This window comes from Ceratotherium simum, chromosome 3, assembly GCF_057802395.1.
Source record: "Ceratotherium simum simum isolate JZ-2026a chromosome 3, ASM5780239v1, whole genome shotgun sequence".
Lineage (NCBI taxonomy): Eukaryota > Metazoa > Chordata > Mammalia > Perissodactyla > Rhinocerotidae > Ceratotherium > Ceratotherium simum.
Window position 1 is genome coordinate 70,524,275 of NC_141902.1, and position 22,677 is coordinate 70,546,951.

At 42.2% G+C, this 22,677-nt stretch overlaps 1 protein-coding gene across 3 annotated transcripts in view; it reads left to right on the forward strand.

Moving 5' to 3' along the window:
• TBC1D2B (TBC1 domain family member 2B) overlaps positions 1–22,677 on the forward strand; it is a 91,161-nt gene that overhangs the window by 28,388 nt on the left and 40,096 nt on the right. For all 3 annotated transcript variants that reach the window (XM_004422032.3, XM_087428777.1, XM_087428778.1), the window contains one exon: positions 2,159–2,324. In XM_004422032.3, coding sequence (XP_004422089.3) covers positions 2,159–2,324 — 166 coding nt within the window. The remainder of the gene's footprint in view (positions 1–2,158; positions 2,325–22,677) is intronic.

Below are 22,677 nucleotides of genomic sequence, written 5' to 3' on the forward strand. Positions count from 1 at the left end.
CTGAATAAAGGAGGTCAAGCCTCCTCCTCGCCCATTGACTGAGGCACGCACTCCAAATGTGGGGTGCCACCTCTGACAGGTACAGTCACTGCACCTGCTTGTGATGTTTGTCTACCACAGGAGCAGGTGACTGCGTTTAGCCCTGGCTCTGGGCTTTCGTGTGCTGACAAATAACCTAGGTAGAGGACCTATTAGTGATATTTGAACTTTTTTTTTGTTTATTGGAGCTCCTTTTACAAATGAAATCTTAAGGGGAACTCCAGTATATAAAAGAGGAACTGCTGTGGTTGAATCTGAGGGTGAGACCCCTTCTTCCTCTCCCTCTAATAGTCCCCAGGCATCTCCTGGAACCCTAAGGCTCAGAGGAAGGGTGTGGATACCAGGGACTCGATGCGTCCTGTGATGTTCTAAGGTCACAAGGCTCCCAGCTGCAGAGCTGGGGCTTCTTGCCCCAAGGGGCCAGCCCCCTTTCCGGGACCCCAGGGCTGCCTCACTAGCTTGTACCTTGACGTTTTACTATTTTGTCTCTCTTAGATGTGATCTAAGAGCAACAGCTCTGTCTCATCGTTGTTGTACCCTTAGCACCTAGTGCTTAGTACATGAGAGTTGTTTGAATCAAGAATTGAGAATCTGTGGTGCTTCGCAACTTTTGGCCTTCTTGGCTCAAGCTTGTAATCCATTACCAAGCCCATAATTATTCTGTCTCCCAAACACCCTCTTGCTTTTCCTACTAAGAACCCTACTGTAAGCCGGGTGTTGACTCTCCTGGCCAGAGCCAGATTCTCGTGGTAGATACACAGCAGTCACTTCTTCATGTCGCACTCAGGATGCTTTTCTGGTGTGTTCTCAGAGCCCTTCTCACACTGACCATGGTCAGGCAGTTATTGACCTGCCTGCCAAGTGCAAGCCCATCGTAAGGTGTTCTCCTTTGAGACATTGATTCCCAAGGGCCCCTGTGGCCCAGGATGCCCTGTGCTGTGCTTCTTCCACCAGCGCTCAGTGACCTTCCCACAGACCTGTCCTAGGTGACTCAGGTCGTGTGCTTGTCTGATTAGCAAGTAATTTTTTCTTGGATATCGGTATTCAGCAGTTCCATTCTGATTTTATTTTCACAGAAAGAGTGATGCTTGATATTGCCAATGTAGAGGTGCTTTAATAAAGGGAAGTGTAGATCAAATTGATTATTGTGAAGCAATGTTAAATTCTGTTTGCAAACATGCCCTATTCTCAGAGGGATTTATATCATTTGGAAGAATACAGAGTATTTGTAGTTGGATACATTTTTGTCAAAACTTTAAAAAAGTAAGTTTTTTATGGGAAATTTTAAACATATGCAAAGAGAGAAGAACATAATATCACCCCCACGTTTATTAGGTAATTTCAACAATTATTTCATGACCCATCTTGTTTCAGTGATACCCCTCCCTACTTTATTTTATTTTGAAGCAAATGACATGTTATTTGAAGCAAATATTATTTATTTGTTAAATAACAAAATATTTCTATTTGAAGCAAATCCTGGGCATCATATCATTTCAACCTTAAATATTTCAAAAACTTACATTTTAAAGATATTATAGTCTGAAATTTGGTTATGCTTTAGCATTGGTACATTTGCCTGTGAATTTACTGAACTACTATTCTGTGATATGCAAACTTATTTTTTCAGTGTCACTGTTTGCACTAATTAGCAAATATGTATATATTTGTATATGCCCCCCACTTTCTTAGAGAAAAGGAGGTGTAGTGTAATCTGATCTGCAGTTTGCTTTTTTTTACCTAACAGTTTATCCTGGAAATTGTTCCATATCAGTACCGGTGAGTGGACCTTGATCACAGCTTTATGCCAGGTCTCTCGATCTACGGGACAGCGGAGGAGAGCCCTAGCCTCTCCTTTCCCTGGACCGCCGCTGTTAACACTTGGTGGTTTGAAGCATATCACAACCTTCTTTTGAGAAACATGGATCTGCTTTAGATGAAAGTGGTTGCAGAACACTGAAGCCACCTACAGATTATATTCTTTTGTAGTACACATTAAAAATATGCTGTAATATATATAGTATAGATTTTTATATAGTATATCAAGTCTGTTTTATGTGAGACATCAAGTTCTGTGTGGAACCTTTGAGTAACTGACGTTTGTTTGCCTTTCTTTCAGATTTAATTTACCCACAACCAAATGCTTCTGCAGAAAAAGCCAGAAATGTCCTAGCAGTGGAAACTGTCCCTGGAGAGCTGGTGGGAGAACAAGCTGCAAGTCAGCCAGCCCCAGGGCATCCAAATTCCATTAATTTCTCTTTGAAACAGTGGGGCACTGAGCTCAAGTGAGTCTTTGGAAAGCAGAAACTGAAAATGGATTATTTCTGATAATATATGTTATAGTTTTATATATGAAGTTATAAAACTGCCTTACAGTGGTTAAGGTCTTTTGTTGCTTGCAGGGTGCTTTCACATACTTCAGTGGTTTTTTTTAGCTTGTATAGAGTACCTGTTATGTGCCTGATGCTTTGCCAGACACTTGCACGCTCATGGTTTAATTTAATTGCTCCACTCTGTGAGGTAGGTCATATGGTTGACATTTTACAGAAACAGAAGCTGGCTCAGGAAGAGTCCTTGTCTAAGGTCACAAGGCTCCCAGGCTGCAGAGCTGAGGCTTCTTGCCCCAAGGGGCCAGCCCCCTTTCCAGGACCCCAGGGCTGCCTCAGGTGCTTTGCTCTGCATTCCTGTCCTCTGGTTGTGCATGGGCTCATGAGAGGTGGGTTTGTTTTTGTTTTTGTTTTTAAGAAATGCTTTATTGAGATGTAATTCACATACCATACAGTTCACCCATTTAAAATGTACAGTTCAGTGGTTGTTAGTATATACACCGAGTTGGACAACCATCACCACAATCAATTTTAGAAGAAACCCCAGTACCTGTTAGCAATTGCTTCCCATTTCCCCTGAACTCCCACCTCTCCAGCCCTCTGCAACCGCTAATCTACTTTCTGTCTCTATGGATTTACCTGTTCTGGACATTTCATATAAATGGCGTCATACAATATGAGACCTTTTGTGTCTGGCTTCTTTGACTTAGCATAATGTTTTCAAGGTTCTTCCGTGTTGCAGCATGTATCAATGCTTCATTTCTTTTTATTGCTGAATAACACTCCATGGTATGGGTATACCACATTTTGTTTATCCATTCTTCCGTGGATGGACATTTAGGCTGTTTCTACTTTTTGGCTATTATGAATAATGCTGCTATGAACACTCATGTACAAGTTTTTTGTGTGAACATATGTTTTCATTTCTCTTGGGTATGTACCTAGGAGTGGAATTGCTGGCTCATATAGTAATTCTGTGTTTAACCTTTTGAGGAGCTACTTAACTGTTTTTCAGAAGGCTGCACCATTTTACATTCTCACCAGCAGTGTATGAAGGTTACATTTCCTCCACATCCTTTCCAACGCTTATTATCTGACTTTTTGATCCTTCCCATCCTAGTGGGTGTGAAATGGTATCTTGTGGTTTTGATTTGCATTTCCCTAATGACTAATGATGTTGAGCAACTTTTCATGTGCTTATTGGCCATTTGTATATTTTCTTTGGAGAGACATCTATTTAGATCCTTTGTCTGTTTTTTAATTGCATTGTCTTTTTTTTTAAAGACTATTTTTTTAGAGCCATTTTCAGTTTACAATAAAATTGAGATGAGGGTACAGAGATTTCCCGTATACCTCCTGCCCCACACATGCATACCATCCCCCCCCATTATCAACATCATTCTTCAGAATGGTACATTTTTTTACAAAGGATGAATCTACACTAACACATCATTATCACCCAAAGTGCATGGTTTACCTTAGGGTTCACTCTTGGTGTTGTACATTCTATGGGTTTGGACAAACATATAATGACATATATCTATCATTATTATATCATACAGAGTATTTTCATTGCCCTAAAAATCCTCTGTGCTCTGCCTGTTTATTTCATTCCCATCCCTACCTCTGGCAACCACTGATCTTTTTTTGTTATTGTTGAGGAAGACTAGCCCTGAGCTAACATCCGTTGCCAATCTTCCTCTTTTTGCTGAGGAATATTGGCCCTGGGCTAATATCCGTGTCCATCTTTCTCAGCTTTATATGTGGGATGCGTGCCACAGCATGGCTTGACAAGCGGTGTGCACGTCCTCACCTGGGATCTGAACTCCCGAACCCCGGGCCACCAAAGCAGAGCACGCGGACTTAACCACTAGGCTACTGGGCCGGCCCCCCAAGGGGCCACTGATCTTTTATTGCCTCCATAGTTCTGCCTTTTCCAAAATTCCATATAGTTGGAATCATACAGTATATAACCTTCTCAGATTGGTTTCTTTCACTTAGTAATATGCATTTAAGTTTCCTCCATCTTTTTTTTTCTCCATATCTTTTCATGGCTTAATAGCTAATTTTTTTTAGTGTTGAATAATTTTTTATTGCCTGAATGTACCACAGTTTATTTATCCATGCACCTATTGAAGGATATCTTGATTGCTTCCAAGTTTTGGCAATTATGAATAAAACTGCTATAAACATCTGTGTGCAGGTTTTATGTGGACATAAGTTTTCACCTCCTTTGGGTAAATACCAAGGAGCATGATTGCTGGATCATATGGTAAGACTATGTTTAGTTTTGTAAGAAATCACCAAACTGTCTTTGCACCAGCAGTGAATGAGAATTCCTGCTGCTCTACATCCTCACCAGCATTTCATGTTGTCACTCTTCCAGATTTTGGCCATTCTAATAGGTGTGGAGTGGTATCTCATTGTGGTTTTAATTTGCATTTCCCTGATGACATACAATGTGAAGCTTTTTTTTTTTTTTTGTGAGGAAGATCAGCCCTGAGCTAATATCCGTGCCAATCCTCCTCTTTTTGCTGAGGAAGACTGGCCCTGAGCTAACATCCGCACCGATCTTCCTCCACTTTATGTGGGATGCCGCCACAGCATGGCCTGATGAGCGACATGGTGCATCAGTGCGCACCCAGGATCCGAACCTGGGCCGCCAGGAGCAGAATGTGCGCACTTAACCGCTATGCCACGGGGCCAGCCCCGTGAAGCATTTTTCATATTATTATTTGCCATTTCTATATCTTCTTTGGTGAGGTGTCTGTTACGGTTTTTGGCCATGTTTTAATTGTGTTGTTTGTTTTCTTATTACTGAGTTTTAAGAGTTTTTTGTATATTTTGTATAACAGTCCTTTATTACGTGTGTCTTTTGCAGATACTTTTTCCCAGTCTATGGCTTGTTGTCTAGTCTCTTGATTTGTCTTTTGCAGAGCAAAAATTTTTAATTTTAAGGAAGTCCAGCTTACCAGTTACTTTTTCATAGAGCATGTCTTTGGTATTGTATTTAAAAAGGCATCACGATACCCAAGTCATGTAGGTTTTCTCCTATTTTATCTTCTAGGATATTTATAGTTTTGCATTTTACGTTTAGGTCTATGATCCATTTTTTGTGAAGGGTGTAAGGTCTGTATCTAGATTCATTTTTCTGCACGTGGATGTCCAGTTGTTCCAGCACCATTTGTTGAAACAACTCTCTTTGCTCCATTGTATTGCCTTTGCTCCTTTGTCAGAAATCAGTTGAGTATATTTATGTGGGTCTATTTCTGAGCTCTCTATTCTGTTTCATTTATATATTTGTCTCTTCTTTTCACCAATACCACACTGTCTTGATTACTGTAGCTTTATAGAAAGTCTTGAAGTTGGGTAGTGTCAGTCCTGCAACTTTGTTCTCCTTCAGTATTATGTTGGCTATTTGGGGTCTTTTGCCTCTCCATATAAACTTAACATCATTGTGTTGATATTCACAAAATAACTTGCTGGGATTTTGATTGAGATTGCATTGAATCTGTAGATCAAGTTGGGAAGAACTAACATCCTGACAATATTGAGTCTTCCTATCCATGAACGTGGACTATCTCGCCTTTTTTTTTTTTTTTTTTTTTTTGTGAGGGAGATCAGCCCTGAGCTAACATCCGTGCTAATCCTCCTCTTTTTGCTGAGGAAGACCGGCTCTGAGCTAACATCTATTGCTAATCCTCCTCCTTTTTTTCCTTCTCCAAAGCCCCAGTAGATAGTTGTATGTCATAGTTGCACATCCTTCTAGTTGCTGTTTGTGGGATGCATCCTCAGCATGGCTGGAGAAGCAGTGCGTCGGTGCACGCCTGGGATCCGAACCCGGCCGCCAGTAGCGGAGCGCGCGTACTTAACCGCTAAGCCACCGGGCCAGCCCACTATCTCTCCACTTATTTCATTCTTTTTTGATTTTGTTCATTGGAGTTTTGTAGTTTTCCTCATATAGATCTTATATGTTTTTTGTTAGATTTATACTTAAGTATTTCATTTTCTTGGGTGCTAATGTAAACGATATTGTTTTTAATTTCAAATTCCACTTGTTTATTGTTAGTATATAGGAAAACAATTGACTTTTGTATATTAACCTTGTATCCTGCAATCTTGCTATAATTGCTTATTAGTTCCAGGAGTTTTTTGGTCAGTTCTTTCAGATTTTCTACGTAGATGATCATGTCATCTGCAAACAAAGACAGTTTTACATCTTTCTTCCTAATCTGTGTACCTTTAATTTCCTTTTCTTGTCTTACTGCATCATCAATGACTTCCAGTATGTTGTTGAAAAGGAGTGATGAGGAGCCGGCCTGGTGGTGTAGCGGTTAGGTGCACGCGCTCTGCTTCGGTGGCCCGGGGTTTGCAGGTTCAGATCCTGGGCGCGCACTGACACACTGCTTGTCAAGCCATGCTGTGGCTGCATCCCATATAAATTAGAGGAAGATGGGCATGGATATTCCTCAGCAAAAAGAGGAGGATTGGCATCAGATGTTAGCTCAGGGCTAATCTTCCTCACAAAAAAAAAAAAAAAAGAAAAGGAGTGGTAAGAGGGGGCATCCTTGCCTTGTACCTAATCTTAGTGGGAAAGCTTTGAGTTTCTTATCATTAAGTTTGATGTTAGCTGTAGGTTTTTGTAGATAGTCTTTATCAAGTTGAGAAAGTTCCCTCTAGTGCTAGTTTATTGAGCGTTTTTATCATGAATGGATGTTGGATTTTGTGAGATGCTTTTTGTGCATCTATTGATATGATTATGTGAGTTTTCTTTTTTAGTCTGTTTATGTGATGGATTACATTAATTGATTTTTGAATGTTGAATGAGTCTTGCATATCTGAGATAAATCCCACTTGATTGTGGAGTGTAATTCTTTTTATACATTGTTGGATTTGATTTTCTAATATTTTTTGAGGATTTTTGCATCTACGTTCATGAGACATTGGTCTGTAGTTTTCTTGTAATGTCTTTGTCTGGTTTGGCATTAGGGGAATGCTGGCCTCATAGGAAGGAAGTGTGCCCTCTGCTTCTCTCTGCTGAAAGATATTATAGAGAATTAGTATAATTTCTTCCTTAAATGTTTGATGGACTTCACCAGTGAACCCATCTGGGTCTGGTGCTTTCTGTTTTGGAAGGTTATTCAGTTTCTTTAATAGACATAGATTTGTTCAGATCATCTATTTCTTTTTGTGTGAGTTTTGGCAGATTGTGTCCTTCAAGGAATTGGTCCATTTCATCAAGGTTATCAAATTTGTGAGCATAAAGTTGTTGTAGTATTCTTTGATTATCCTTTTAATTTCCATGGACTCTGTAATGATATCCCCTCTTTCATTTCTTATATTAGTAATTTGTGTCCTCTCCTTTTTGTTTCCCTTAGCCTGGCTAGAGGCTTGTGAAACTGATTGATCTTTTCAAAGAACCAGCTTTTGGTTTTATTGATTTTCTCTGTTGATTTCTTGTTTTCAATTTCATTGAGTTCTGCTCTAATTCTCATTTCTTCTCTTCTGCTTACTTTGGGTTTAATTTGCTCCACTTTTTCTAGTTTCCTGAGGTGGAAACTTAGATTATTGATTTTAGGTCTTTCTTATTTTCTAATATAGATATTCAGTGCTATAAATTTTCCTCTAAGCACTGCTTTTGCTGCATCCTACAAATTTTGATATTTTCATTTAGTTCAAAATATTTTTTAATTTCTCTTGGGATTTCTTCTGTGACCCATGTGTTATTTAGAACTGTGTTGTTTAATCTCCACATATTTTGGGATTATCGATTTATCTTTCTGTTACTGATTTGTTATTGTGGTCTGAAAGCAGAGATTGTATGATTTCTATTCTTTTAAATTTGTTGAGGTATGTCTTATGGCCCAGTATGTGGTCTTTCTTGGTGAATGTTCCATGTGAGCTTGAGAAAAATGTGTATTCTGCTGTTGTTGGATGAGGTAATTTATAGATGCTGATTATATCGAGATGATTGATGGTGTTGTTGAGTTCAACTACATCCTTACTGATTTTCTGCCTGCTGGATTTGTCCATTTCTGAAAGAAGGGTGTTGAAGTCCCCAACTATGATATGGAGTCATGTCTTTCTCCTTGCACTTCTATCAGTTTTTGCCTCACATAGTTTGATGCTCTGTAGTTAGGTGCATACATGAAGAATTATTATGTCTTCTTGGAGAATTGACACGTTTATCATTATGTAATGCCCTACTTTATCCCTGATAACATCTTTTACTTTGAAATCTGCTCTGTCTGAAATTAATATAACTCTCCTGCTTTCATCTGATTAGTGTTGGCATGGTATATGTTTCTCCATTTACTTTTTTTTTTTTTTTTTTTTTTTTGGTGAGGAAGATTAGCCCTGAGCTAACATCTGTTGCCAATCCTCCTCTTTTTGCTGAGGAAGATTGGCCCTGGGCTAACATCGGTGCCCATCTTCCTCTACTTGATGTGTGGGGCACCTGCCACAGCATGGCTTGATAAGCGGTGCGTAGGTCTGTGCCTAGGATCTGAACCTGTGAACCCCAGGCTGCCGAAGCGGAGTGCATGAACTTAACCACTACACCACTGGGCTGACCCCAGTATTTCTCCATTTACTTTTAATCTATATGTGTCTTTATATTTAAAGTGGGTTTCTTGTAGACAACATATAGTTGGGTCATTTTTTTATCTACTCTGACAATCTCTGTCTTTTAATTGCTGCGTTTAGACCATTGACATTCAAAGTGATTATTTATATAGTTGGATTAATATCTGCCATATTCATTACTGTTTTCTATGTGTTGCCCATATTATTTGTTCCTATTTTTGTCTTCTACTCTTTTTCTGCCTTTTGTGATTTTAATTGAGCATTTATATGATTCCATTTTCTCTCCTTTCTTAGCATATCAATTATACTTTGCTTTTTGTAGTGGTTGCCCTAGAGTTTGCAGTTACATTTACAACTAATCCACGTCCACTTTCAAATAACACTATACCACTTCACAGGTAATGCAAGTACCTTATAACAGCAAAATAATCCTGATTCCTTCCTCCCCTTCCTTGTATCATTGCTGTCATTCATTTTACTTATACATAAGGCATACATAAGCATATGTATACATAGCATACATAGTTAAATACATTGTTGGTATTATTATTTTGAACAGACTGTTAATTTTGTTTTGAACAAACTGTTAACAAACAAAAATAAAGGTTTTTATTTTACTTTCACTTATTCCGTCTGATGCTTCTCCTTCCTTTATGTCAGATCTGAGTTTCTGACCTGTATTATTTTCCTTCTCTCTAAAGAACTTAACATTTCTTGGAAGGCAGGTCTACTAGCAACCAATTCCCTCAATTTTTGTTTGCCTGAGAAAAGTCTTTATTTCTCCTTAATTAGCCTTTGAAGGCTAATTTTGAAGGGTACAGAATTCTAGGTTGGTAGGTTTTTCTCTCACACTTTAAATATTTCACTCCACTCTCTTGCTTGCATGGTTTCTGAGAAGTCGTATGTAATTCTGATCTTTGTTCCTCTATAGATAAGGTGTATTTTTTCCCTCTGATTACTTTCAGGAGTTTTTTCTTTATCTTTGATTTTCTGTAACTTGAAAATGGTATGCTGAGGTATAGTTTTGGGGCATTTATCTTGTTTGGTGTTCTCAGCTTCCTGAAATTGTGTTTGGTATCTGACATTAATTTGGGGAAATGATTTCTGTCATTGTTTCAAGTATTTCTTCTGTTCCTTTCTCTCTTCTCCTTCTGGTATTTCCATTACACATATCTTATACCTTTTGCAGTTGTACCACAGTCCTTGGTTATTCTGTTCTGTTTTTTTTTTTTTTTCCCCAGTCTTGCTTCTCTTTGTGTTTTGGTTTCTGAGGATTCTATTGATCTGTCCTCTAGCTCAGAGATTCTTTCCTCAGCTGTATCCATTCTACTAAAAAGCCCATCAAAGGCGTTCTTCATTTCTGTTGCAGTTTTTTTTTTATTTCCAGCACTTCTTTTTGGTTCTTTCTTATGATTTCCATCTCTGCTTACATGGTCCATCTGTGTTGTATGCTGTCTACCTTATCAATTAGAGCCCTTAGAATATTAATCATAGTTGTTTTAAATTCCTGGTCTGATAATTCCAGCATCCCTGCCATGTCTTCTTCTGATGCTTGCTTTGTCTCTTCAAACTGTGCTTTTTGCCTTTTGGTGTGCCTTGTAATTTTTTTTTTTATTGAGGTCACATTAGTTCATAACATTATATAAATTTCAGGTGTACATCATTATATTTTGATTTCTGTATAGACTGCATTGTGTTCACCAATAATCTAGTTGCCATTCGTGTAATTTTTTCTTGATAGCTGGACATGATGTACTAGGTAAGAGGGACTGCTGTAAATAGGCCTTTAGTGATGTGGTGGTGAGGTGTGGGGGAGGGGAAGTGGTCTATAGTCCTGTGATTGCCTCTCAGTCTTTCAGTGAGCCTGTCCCTCTGGACTCTGAACTTCACAAGTGTTTCTCACAGGATGGCTAGAGGGGGCTGGAGTTGGGTATTTCCCCTCCCCCAGGTCATTAGGCTCTGATAATGCCCCAGCAGGTTAGGCTCTGGTTAACTAATTTCCCCTGAAGGCAGGTCTTTTTAAGAACAGCGTGCTCTGGAGTATTTAAACATGGTTCCTTTTCCCCTCTCCCTGCCAGAAGCCTGGGGAGATTTTTCTCTGATATGTACTATGGGACTGGTGGAGCTCCTGGGGGTAAATCTCACTATGTTGTGGGAGCCCCTCATGCCTGGGTCCCCTGGAGTTTTTAGCTCAGTTGTCTGCACTCAGCCTCCAGCAGCTCGTCAGTTACAGTAGTTTTTCTTGCCCAGCCCTGGTTCCACTAGTGTGTCTCTGCTCCAGGAAGGTGCGTCTCCCCATGTTTGCCTGTCTCTCTCCAATCTTGGGGCAGCGATTTGCCCTGTGTCTTCCCTTCTCTTATGGATCCAAGGAGAGTTGTTTACTTTTCAGTCTGTTCAGCTTTTTACTTGTAGTTAGTACAGAGGGGCTCCTTAGATGCAGAACTGGAAATGGTGCATGTTGTCTTGTTATTATTGAGTTGTAGGAGTTCTTTGAGTGTGGAGGTGTTTTTACTATTCTTTGAAGCAATCCACTTGGTGGCCGCAGAACCTTAGTTAGGAGCCTCAGCTTAGATTAGATGATGAGCATTAGTAGGAAGGCTGTAGTGGCCATGCATTGTGGGACTTGGAAGCCTCTTTGCTCTCCTGTATGGCCCAGTGCAGTGGTCAGTATGCAGTTGGCCAGCTGAGCTCCAGAGGTGGTCCCCTGGGTTTTCAGGGTGGGAGTAGGGTGGCCATAGAAACTACCACACATACAGGGACACGCTGTTTCAGAAAGTGGCCTCTTTCTCTTTTGTACCTTTATGGTTGAATTCAGATTAACAAAGAAATCAATTCTCTGTGTTGTCAGTTCTTAAGATGAGGCCTAGGTTTATACTGAAACCGAATAGGATGTGGCAGTGCTACCCAGACCTCAGGGTAGCCCTCGTGAGGGAGATTCCTCATGAGGAATCCTACAGCACTGGGTTGGGCCCTGGCTGCCCCCCTCCCGGCTTGTTGCAGCAATCCCACTCTCCTGGTCCTGCTCACTCCCATCCATCCATGTTCTGCTCTTCTCTCATCTCCAGACAGTTCTGCTGCTGTCGTCACCCCACATCAGAAGCGTCACTGATACTCCTCAGCCTGCGGGGTCAGCTCCAAGCTCCTTGGTCCGACATCTGAGGTTCTCTACAGTCTGACTTGAGTCTCTTCCTTGAGCAGCTGTTTCCCCATAGTCTCGCTCCCTGAGCCAGTGTGTTCCCCCCATTCTGCACCTTGCTTTTCACCCAGGACCTTCACCCCCAGTGTGCCCTGCCTTGTCTGATTCAGTTCCACTCGTCTGCCAGCACCCAGAGGACGATGCCAGGGAGGAGGCGAGGTGGGGCTGCCTCCCCAGGGTCCTGCAACTCGAGCAGCATTGCTTTCATCGGCTTCAGCCCGTCAGCCTTCTCCTTAACGAAGGGGTGCTGTGCTCCTGAAATCTTAGAAAGCCACCGACAAGCTGTCCCTTCATTTGACAGGCTAGAAAGTTGAGGCTTAGAGAGGTAAGGTGACTTGCTCAAGGGACACAGCGAGTGTGTGGAGAGCTGAAAGGCACCCAGGTCCCTTGATTGGAGCCCATTGTTCCTTCTACCTTTCATCAAAAGAACATATTTGGGAAACTATTGATTTGCCATATTTTCATACCTAACTAGTCTCGTCTGCCCTTAATGTTAAATAACGAGATGAGAGGGAAATAGGCCTGTAACATTGGGTGCTTTCGTTGTCCTTGAGCTTGGGGTGATCAGGGTGCATCCTCCCTAGGAAAGTGAGCACATGGCACTTTTGTTTGTAACTACTGACAGAGTACATTCAGGGTTAAATGTTGCTAGGATTGTCTTCTATCAACTGTGCCCTCACGGTGTGGTGTAGTGATTAAGAGCCAGACAGCCTGAGTTCAGTGCCCAGCTCTGCAACTTAGTAGCTGGGTAACTTGGGTAAGTTACTTAACATTGTGTGCCTCCGTTTCCCATTTGTAAAATGGGGATTATAAGAGAAGATCAACATGGCGATGATGAGTTAATGTGGATAAACTGCTTTGAGCAGCACCTGACACTCAGTAAGTACTACTCCAGGGCGCCCTGTGCCCCTGCTCCCACCAGCCAGCCACAAACTCACCAAGAGTCAGCTGGGTTTGTTCCTGACTAGTTAATGCTTGTTGTACTTGTTATTGTAGTTATGTAATTCAGTGAAATAGTAAATCTGTAACTTATAAAAAGGAATTGTTTTTCCCATGAAAAAGAACTTGAACTCTTGGGGAAATTTTGGTAAGGTGAGTCACTAAAAAGTTGCTGTCAGGATGTGGGTGACACAGTTGTGAAAGATTGGAGAAAAAAAGTGTTAAAACCTGTAAAGATTCTATACTTAGATTGTTCTGCAACTGTAAGTTGCTGTTCTACTTTTTAAAAAGAAGCAAAACAAATTTGGAAAGTTAGACGATGTCTCATGGATGTGATTTATCCAAGAAACATAACAGGGAAGTGGGGTCAGTAGCCCCAGACACGAGGAAGAGGCCTCGGCTGGCCTATGTCAGGAGACTGGCAAGTCAGCACCCAGTCACGTATGCCTCTCTAGGTGCATGTATTTGTTTTAAGTTACTTTTAAATGGTTTCCTGCTCTAACCAATTTTTTCATTAACCTGCCAACAGTCCAGATCACTTCAGATGAAAGAATTAGATCTCCTGTGAAATTCTGGCCAGTCCATGTGTGTAAGTGTGCATGCTCAGGGGCGGGAATGTGAGTGTGTGAGCAAGAGTGGGAAAGCACATGCCTGAGAACCTGGTGAGTGTGTGCCCTGGAGCCCGTGCAGCGTTTGAGCAAGACGGTGTGCGTGGGAGGTGTGCTTAGGCTGCAGCCATACTGCAGGTTATGTGACCGCAGTGAGCAGGGCTCTGTGGCTCTGTGGGCCTGGACTGTGAGTCCATCGCTGGTGCTGAGCTGTGTCTGATGTGTGACCAGCAGCTCCCAGGTCTAGCCCTCCCTGTGTTCAGGAATGGGGTCACCCTGTGGCTACTGCTCTTTGCAGTCAGCCTAGGTTTTGGAATCGCAGCTCTGCTGCTCATTAGCTCTGTGTTGTTGAACCACTTACTTAACTTCTCTGAGCTTTATATTCTCCATTGGTATACTGGTGTGTGTTGGTGGCGGGGGTGTGGGGTGAGTGTGAGGTTATAAATAAGAGCTGCCCGGCTTAGTGTCTGGCTCATTGTAAGCGCTCAGTAAATGGTAGTTACACGATCCAGTCCTTCTGCTGCTCCTGCCTCCACTGAGCCAGTAAGTGGAGTGGATCGTCACTTCTTTATCCGTCAGGTGCCTTTCTCCAAAGTAGGTGTGAAGACCGAACTGGCTGGGCAGGTGTGCTTATCCTGCCAGGCTGGCGTCTGAGAGCTGTTCTGCTGGCTGTGCAGCTGGCCCTGCAGCTGGCCCTGCTCTGACCCTTGTTTTTTCTTCCCTCTTGACCCCTTAGCTCTGGTAGGAATAGTTATTTGTGTACATGGCTGGTGTTCCCAGGAGACTGTTAGGACCATGCCCGGTGGCTCATCTCTTCAGCCCCAGTTTGTAGCAGAGGGCCTGGCCCAGTCTGAAGCAGGTACCCAGATGTTTGGTGAATTTGGAGAAGTCGTTCATGCCCAGTAGCTGTAACGTGGTATTTGTGGTTTTCCTTGTTATAAGGCATAGCTCTGTCTATGCCAAGAAAGACGAGGAATTTACTCAACGTGCTGCTGCCCCACACTGATGTTTTAGAAGCCAAGCCTCCTGGAGAGGGAAGCATGAAGGAAGGTGACCTGCTTCTGGGCCTGTGGAGTTTTGGTGATGGCGGAAGTTGGCCAGGCTGTCTGTGCCTTGCTGGCATTAGCGCCCACTCTTCTCTGACAGCTCCTTGGGGAGCATGAGATTGTGTTCAGCAGTTCTGTCCCAGCAGTCCCCTTGATCTCGACTCTGTCAGAATACTTCCAGGGGCCACTGTTGCATGACACTGCTTCATGCAAATCAGTGCAGTCATGAGAAGCGACAACTTGGCTTATAGACTCAGATGCCTTTAACCCTGGCAAGAATGCGTAGTCATCTGACTCAACATGAGAAACTGAGACTCAGAAGAACTTAGGTCCCTTGTCCAGGGCCCCCAAGGGAGCGATTGGCCTACGTCTCCTGTTGTATTTAGAGTTGGGGCCTGGGAAGGGAGACCTGTCTGCATCCTCTGCCAGTCCTGGGCCCACCTGTTGCAGGGACCCTCCTCTCAGGGACCTGAATCAATTCATTTCACTACCTCCACCCTTTCAGAGGCTTCTCATTGCCTTAGGCTGAAGGCTGTGCTGCTAAACATGGTCTTCAAGGTCCAATAGGCTCATCTCATTTGTTGCAGGCCTGCTTGGCTTCTTTCCATTCTTTACGTGCACTGTCTTCCCTACAGGCCCCTGCCTCAGGCTGTCCCTTTGCTAGGAGGCTCTGTCTTCTCCTGGTTACTCCTGGTCACCTTTCAGGGGAGCCTTGTTCCACCCACCCCTCACCCCTGTGCTTCTCCTTCACAGCCCTTATTGCACTTGTAATTATTGTACTTCTTTGAGTACTTTGTGGGCCACCTCCCTTGCAAGATTGGGAGCTCCACGAGGGCAGGGACCTTGTCTGTCTTGGCCGAGTGTCTCCCCAGCACCTCTCATGGGGCCTGGCGTGTGGTGGGTGTCCAAAACCCAGGTGAGGAGCGAATGATGAATGAAGGACTCAGTACCCTCCCAGGGGCAGAAACACTCTCTGCCTCTGCTGCTTGGCGCCTGTCTGTCCTCTGCCTACACACAGTGTGGGTGGTACTGTCCGCACCCATCTGCATGTGTCATGCTCTCTTCCCTGCCGGGGGCCATATTTCCTCTCGGTACCGTCTGGCCTCCTGGGAAGGGGGTTACCTTCTAACACAGTGTTGTTCACCTTTTGACTGGGAACCCAGAGCAAATAATACACATTCGTATATAAATGTGTACTGTTTATAAGCACATAAAACTGAAACAGAAATTTCTTAAAATAGTCACTGTTACATCTAGTAAAGCTAGGTACTACTTTCTCTTCCAATGTATTAAATTCTCATCATGACCCTCAAAATTGATTTCATGACTCCTTAATTTGATTTCATGGCCTGCTAATGGGTCGCCACCCACAGTTTGAGAAGCACTGCCCTGGCTGTGTAAGCTGGTGCTCCCTCCTCGTCACCTTTGCATCCTCCTCTCCTCCCTCCACTGTCTCCACTGTGGGTCGGGTGCTAGGAGTGTTCCTTTGGATAAGAGGTGGTTCCTCCCTGCCTTCGAGGTGCTTACAGTCCTCAGGGAAGACAGGCAGGTAAGGAGTCCATCTGTCACAAGGCACCACGTGGTGCACTTGAGGGCTAAACCCAGCATGGCACTGCCTCCCTGGGCGCAGCAAGAGGTGGGGGCGGGGGAGGAGGTTGGTGAGGGAAGGCTCTGCGATGAAGGCAGTTTTGACTTAGGACTTGAAGGATGTTGAGGCACCTGCCAAAGGGTGCATGTGCAAAGACTCGCCTGTGCAAAGGTATGGAAGCCAGAACGGGGTTTCCTGAGTTCACAAGTTCATGTGCCAGGAGCTTAGAGCAGTGAGTGGAGGTGATGATAGAAGAGGAGCTGAAGAGCCAGGGAAGCCCAGCGTGAAGGCGTAGGGTAGTCTCCTTTGGGCAGTGGGGAACCTGTAGAGCTGATCTGCCTGAAAGTTCTGTGGTAAGAGTATTTTTACTTTGATGCTTGTTTTTTCTGAGGCAGTGCACATTCTATTAGGTGTTTCCTCTAATGTCTTCAGAATTGGAAGGATGGTGTATTCATCTGTCCATCCTAAACATATAGGATATTTTGGAGAGGGCCTCTGACAGCACTACTGTCCCAGGTCATTATATCAGCAGTAAATATATTTTAACTTTAGATGTGATGTTCCAAACTCGAATGCCTGCTGAAGTTTGGCTTCTAACAAAAAGAGTCAAAGTCCGTGGTTTGAAGGGCAGTAGCTTATTGGAGAGTGGTTGTATTCATTTGCTCTGGCTGCTATAACAAATGAGCATCAACTTGGTGCCTTAAAATAACACAAATTCATTCTCTTACCGTGTTAGAGGCCAGAAACCCAAAATCAGTCTCACTGGGCTAAAGGCAAGGTGTCGGCAGGGCTGATTCCTTCTGGAAGCTCCAGGGAGATCCGTTCCTGGTCGCTGCCAGCACTCCTCGGCCTGGAGCACCATCACTCTAATCCCTGCTTCCCTGGTCACATTGCCTGCTCCTCTTCTCTGGTGAAATCTGTCTCTGCCTCCCTCTTATAAGGACACTTGTGATGACGTCTAGGGCCCACTCAGATAAACCAGGATGATCTCCCCATCTCAAGATCCTTGATTTAATCACACCTACAAGTCCCTTTTGGTTATTTCTACTTTTCTGACATTTCAAATAACATTGTCCTGATAGCTTTGTACATACATTTCTGTGTCCTTGTGAGAATATACCCAAAAGAATTGATTTGTAGAAGAGGAAACACCACATCGTGTTTATGGGATAGCTATTGCCCATCAGAGGGGCCCCCCACTTTTTTGTTTCCCTTATGGGGCTTGTAGTTGGGAGAGACGGAGCCGATTGGCTGCCCTGGTGGTGGCCTGCTTTCCTCCTGCCCCTGTCTTCCCACCACTGACAGGGTGGTGGCAGAACCCCAAAACTGGGCTGTGCAGGTAGTTTGTGGAGCTGTGAGCTCTGGAGGGATTTGACGGGGCATTTCCCAGCAGTTCTGTCAACTTCTAAAATTCTAGCTGATTATCAGAATTCAAATGACTGTTGAATAAATTATCACAGTTTTAGTGAGAAATCGATCTGAAATATGTAAACTTGGAAACAGAGGTTTTCTTGTTAATTATATAGATTGCTGGTGTTCATTTAAAAAAGTTAAGGCTGAGCACTGCAGCCGTCAAGGTGCCTTTGGCTGCCTGGTGGCCCCTGACTTTCCATTTCAGATCAGAGTAGCTGAGTGTTTATTGAACAAAACAGCAGGCACCCAGCTCGGTGCCTGGGAGGACACAAAAGGCCCTCGAGAATGTTTGTCAAACAAGAGGAGGGCGAGCACTGTCCAAGAATGGCCTGGAATGTCAGCCTGGAGAAGAACCCCCATTTAAACTGGCCATGAACTCCAAGAAGAGTGCACAGGCAGGATGCTTGGTCAGTGCAGAGGCCCTGCTGGGTGGAGTGGATAGGATGAGTGCTTTTGAAGTATGTACTCTAATGACCCCCTTGCACAATCACAGAATTGGGTTTCACCATGTAAGATCTGAAACAGGGATTGGCCCTATAGTGTTTCGGCTTAAAGAGGCTTTCGATTTGAGCCCGATCCCCGTTTCTTCATTATCCCAGGCTTCGCAGGTGGTACGTCCCCCCACCAAGGCACAGTCTCTCAGCCACAGGTGAGAGCATGGCTTTTGTACCGGTGGGCGTTGAGACACGGTGGAAAGAGTGTAACCATGTTTCAGGGAAGGGAGGTGTGTGGAAGTTCTGCATCATTTAAACAGCTGTTCTTTCTCCCCAGGTCATGTTTGGGTCTTCCTGCTCCCTTATATCTTCTCCTTCCTCCGTCCACCCTTTAAGAACCAGAGCAGAGTGGCACTGTTTGAAGGCTAGGGCAAATGGCCAGGAGAATTTAACTCCTCACATCAATGGTGATGGTAGTAACATGCCACATGTGAGTGAAGGCTACTCTGAGACCCTGCCGTAAGTGTATAGTGTAGTGGGCCCAGTGGTGCCAGTGCTCAGCGAAGTAACGAACAGTTGTGTCAAAGAAATGAGCAAAAGCGTGTCAAGCATTTGTGAGAGTTTTGTTTTTCTTCCTGAGCAACTATTTTGAAATAGCTTTCCCCACAATTCTATAATTTTTATAAAATCAGACTTTGCCACAACACTATCTTGCTCATTGTGTTATGGTGGGGAATTGATAAGAGTCCCTCTGTGCAGTTGTCTGTGAAGATGGGAGCACAGTTGCCAGGCTCTAGAAGAGACTTGGGAAATAAATAGCACATGTAAGATGCTTTACATTGTTTATTTGCTACTCCCTCTTGGTCCCAAGTAAATAAGCTGTAAGAAAACATATATCAGGTATAAACATATAAGCAGGTGTAATTGCCAGGTTCCTGGCGACTCCTTGTTAAAACAATTAGCAAAAAGTCACTCATGCGTGTATTATGATAGAGTGATGGAAACATAAATGTTTTAAGTAATTTCGCTGCATTCTTCTAAATTTTTAAAGCACTTTAATGAAATTCAAATGAGGCCAAAAACAATCATGCTTTAAAAAACAAACATTAGGAAATGACTATTTTACATGAGGATGCCATCTGTCTGACTCATACTAGATATAAAGCCACCTTTTCCCCTACCTTTCGTTGACCTCAGGAAACAGCAGATGATGCACATTTCTTCCTCTTTTTTATTTGTTAATAACCTTATTGAGGTATAATTTACCTACAATAAATTCACCTGTGTTAGGTGTACAGGCAGGTGAATTTTAGAAATTATCCATAGTCATGTCAACACCTCCATAATCAAGTTCCATCACCTTAGAAAATTCGTTCATGCTCCTTTGCAGTTGATCCCCTCCCCTAACCCCTGGCCCCGACACCCTCTGATCTGCTTTCTGTCACTGTAGCTTTGCGTTTTTAAGAATTTCATATAAATGGAATCATACTGTGTGTAGTCTTTTGTATTTATCTTCTTTCACTTAGCATAATCTTTTTGAGACTCATCTGTGTTGTTGAGTGTTTTCATATTTCATTCCTTTTTATTGCTGAATAGTATACATTAAGTATGGATATATCACAATTTGGTTATCCATTCACCGGTTGATGGATTTTTGGGTTTTATCCTGTTTGTGGCTATTATGAATAATGCTGCTGTGAATAGTCACATACAAATCCTATGTGTAGACTTATGTTTTCATTGCTTTTGGGTAAATACCTGGGATTGGGATTGCTGTTTCGTTTAGTTAAGTGCATATTCAACTTGATGAGATGCTACCATGCTGTTTTCCAAGGTGGCTGCTCCATTCTGCATTCCCATTAGCAGTACGTGACAGTTCCAGTTGCTCCACGTCCTTCCCAGCACTTGGCATTGCCAGCATTTTTAACTTTAGCCATTGTGGTGAATGTCGTTCATTTTGGTTTTAGGTTGCATTTCCCTGGTGACTAGTGGTGTTGAGTATCTTTTCATGTGCTTATTGGCCATTTGCATATATTCTTTTGTGAAGAATAGTTCTCATTTTTTACTCAATTTTTAATCGTGTTGTTTGTCCTCTTATTATTGAGTTGTAAGAGTTCTTTATATCTTCTGAATACAAGCCTTTTGTCAGATTTATGTTTTACAGATATTTTTCAAAGAAGATAAACTTTTTAATCTTGATAAAGTTCATTTTATCATTTTCATCTTTTATAGATTGTGTTTTTTGTGTGCTGTATAGGAAATCTTTGCCTAACCAGTGTTAAAAATATTTTCTCCCATGTTTTCTTCTAGAAGTTTAATGGTTTTAGCTCTTACATTTAGGTCATTTATGTATTTTGAGTAATTTTTATGTATAGTGTGAGGTAAGGGTTGAAAAGTTTATTTTTTTTTCATATAGATAACCTGTTCTAGTACCACATTTTGAAAAGGCTATCTTTTCCCCATTGAATTTCCCCATTGTTGACCATTATTGACATTATTACATGCTTAATGTTGTCCCATGGCTCATTGATCCTTCCTTCCTTCCTTCGTTTCTTTTGTCTTTTTTCTCTCTTGTTTCTATTCGGATAGTTTCTATTAGTGTCATCAAGTTCACTGATCTTTCCTTCTGTAATGTCTAATCTGCTGTTAACCCCATCCAGGGTATTTTCATCATAAATGTTGTATTTTATTTCTAGAAGTTTTGATTTGGATTTTTAAAATCATCTTCCATGTCTCTATTTAACATGTTCAGCCTTTCTTCCAGCTTCTTAAACATGGGGAAACAGATATAACTTTTTATTTTTTTTGTGAGAAAGATCGGCTCTGAGCTAACATCTGCCAGTCCTCCTCTTTTTGCTGAGGAATACTGGCCCTGGGCTAACATCCGTGCCCATCTTCCTCCGCTTTATATGGGACGCCGGCCACAGCATGGCCTAACAAGTGGTGTGTCGGTGCGTGCCTGGGATCCGAACTGGTGAACCCTGGGCCGCCGCAGTGGAGCACGCGCACTTAACTGCTTATGCCACCAGGCCCACCCCAGTTATAACTTTTAAAGTCCTTGTCTACTAACTTTATCATTTGTCATTTCTGGGTCTGTTTCTATTTATTAATTTTTCTCCTCTTACGGAGTTGTATTTTCCCTCTCCTTTGCATGCCTGGTAATTTTTTATTGGATGGCCGATAGTGTGAGTTTTAGCTTTCTGATGCTAAATTTTTTTTATATTCCTATAACTATTCTTTCGCTTTATTCTGGAATGTAGTTTAATTACTCAGAAACAGTTTGGTACTTTTGAATGTCTCTTTTAAACTTTTTTAGGTGGAGTGAGAACAGCCTTTCATCTAGGGATGATGTTAGTAACCTTTTTCTGAGTACTCTATCTGATGCTCCGTGACATGAGGTTTTTCACTCTGGCTGGTGGGACTAGACACTATTCCCGGCCCTGCTGAGCCTCAGGGATTGTGCCTTCTGCTCCTCTCAGGTGGTTCTTTCCCTGTTCTTGGATAGCTTTCTTATGCACAAGCCTGATAGTTCTCAGCTGGAGACTTGGGGAACACTCTGAGATCTCTGCAGCTCTCTGTACAGCTCTCTTCTCTCGTACTATGCCCTGTGAACTCCACCTGCCTTGGGATTCCCGACTCTTATCAACTCATGGCAGAGCTCCACCTGGGTTCCCCCTGCCTGCACCGTGGCCTGGAAACTGTCTCTAGGCAGTGTGCTTGGCCAGTGGTGGGGCTCATCTTAAGTGTTCTCCCTCTCTGATGTCTAATATCTGAAAATCATTGTTTCCTATATTTTGTTCAGTTTTTTAGTTATTTCAGGTGATTATAAATCCAGTCCTTGTTATTCTGTCTTCATTGGAAGCAGAAATCTCAAGCTAGTTTTTAAAAGTTTTAATGAAATATTTTTAGCACTCAGGCAAGTATAGAATATAGTGAATTGATTACCTGGGCGGCCACTACCCAGCTGTATAATTTTGTCATATTTCTGCTGCATTAAAAAAAAAAATTACAGATACAGTTCAAACCCTCTCTTCTTCATGATCTCATTATTTTCTTGCCCTTTACAGAGGTAACCAGTATTCTGTATTTGATAATTATCATTCATGTATGGATTTTTTAATAGTTTCACTACATATGTAGATATCTATAGATAATATCTATTAATAGTATTATCTTAAAGATTTAAAATAATGTCATGTTGTACATGTCATTCTTCCATTTTCTTTCTTTTTTCATTCAGCATTTTAAAAAATATTTATCCCTATGATACATGTAGCTTTAGCTAGAATGTACATTCCACAAGGTCAAGAATCTTTGTTTTGTTCACTGACTTATCCTGAACACCTAGAATAGTGCCTGGCACATAGTAGGCACTCAATAAATATTTGTTGAATGAGTAAATTCATTTTAAGTGATGTATAGAATTTGAATGTATGAATATGCTGCAGTTTATTTATCTATTCTCCTCTTGATGGAAGTTTCAGTTGTTGCTTTTCTTTTCC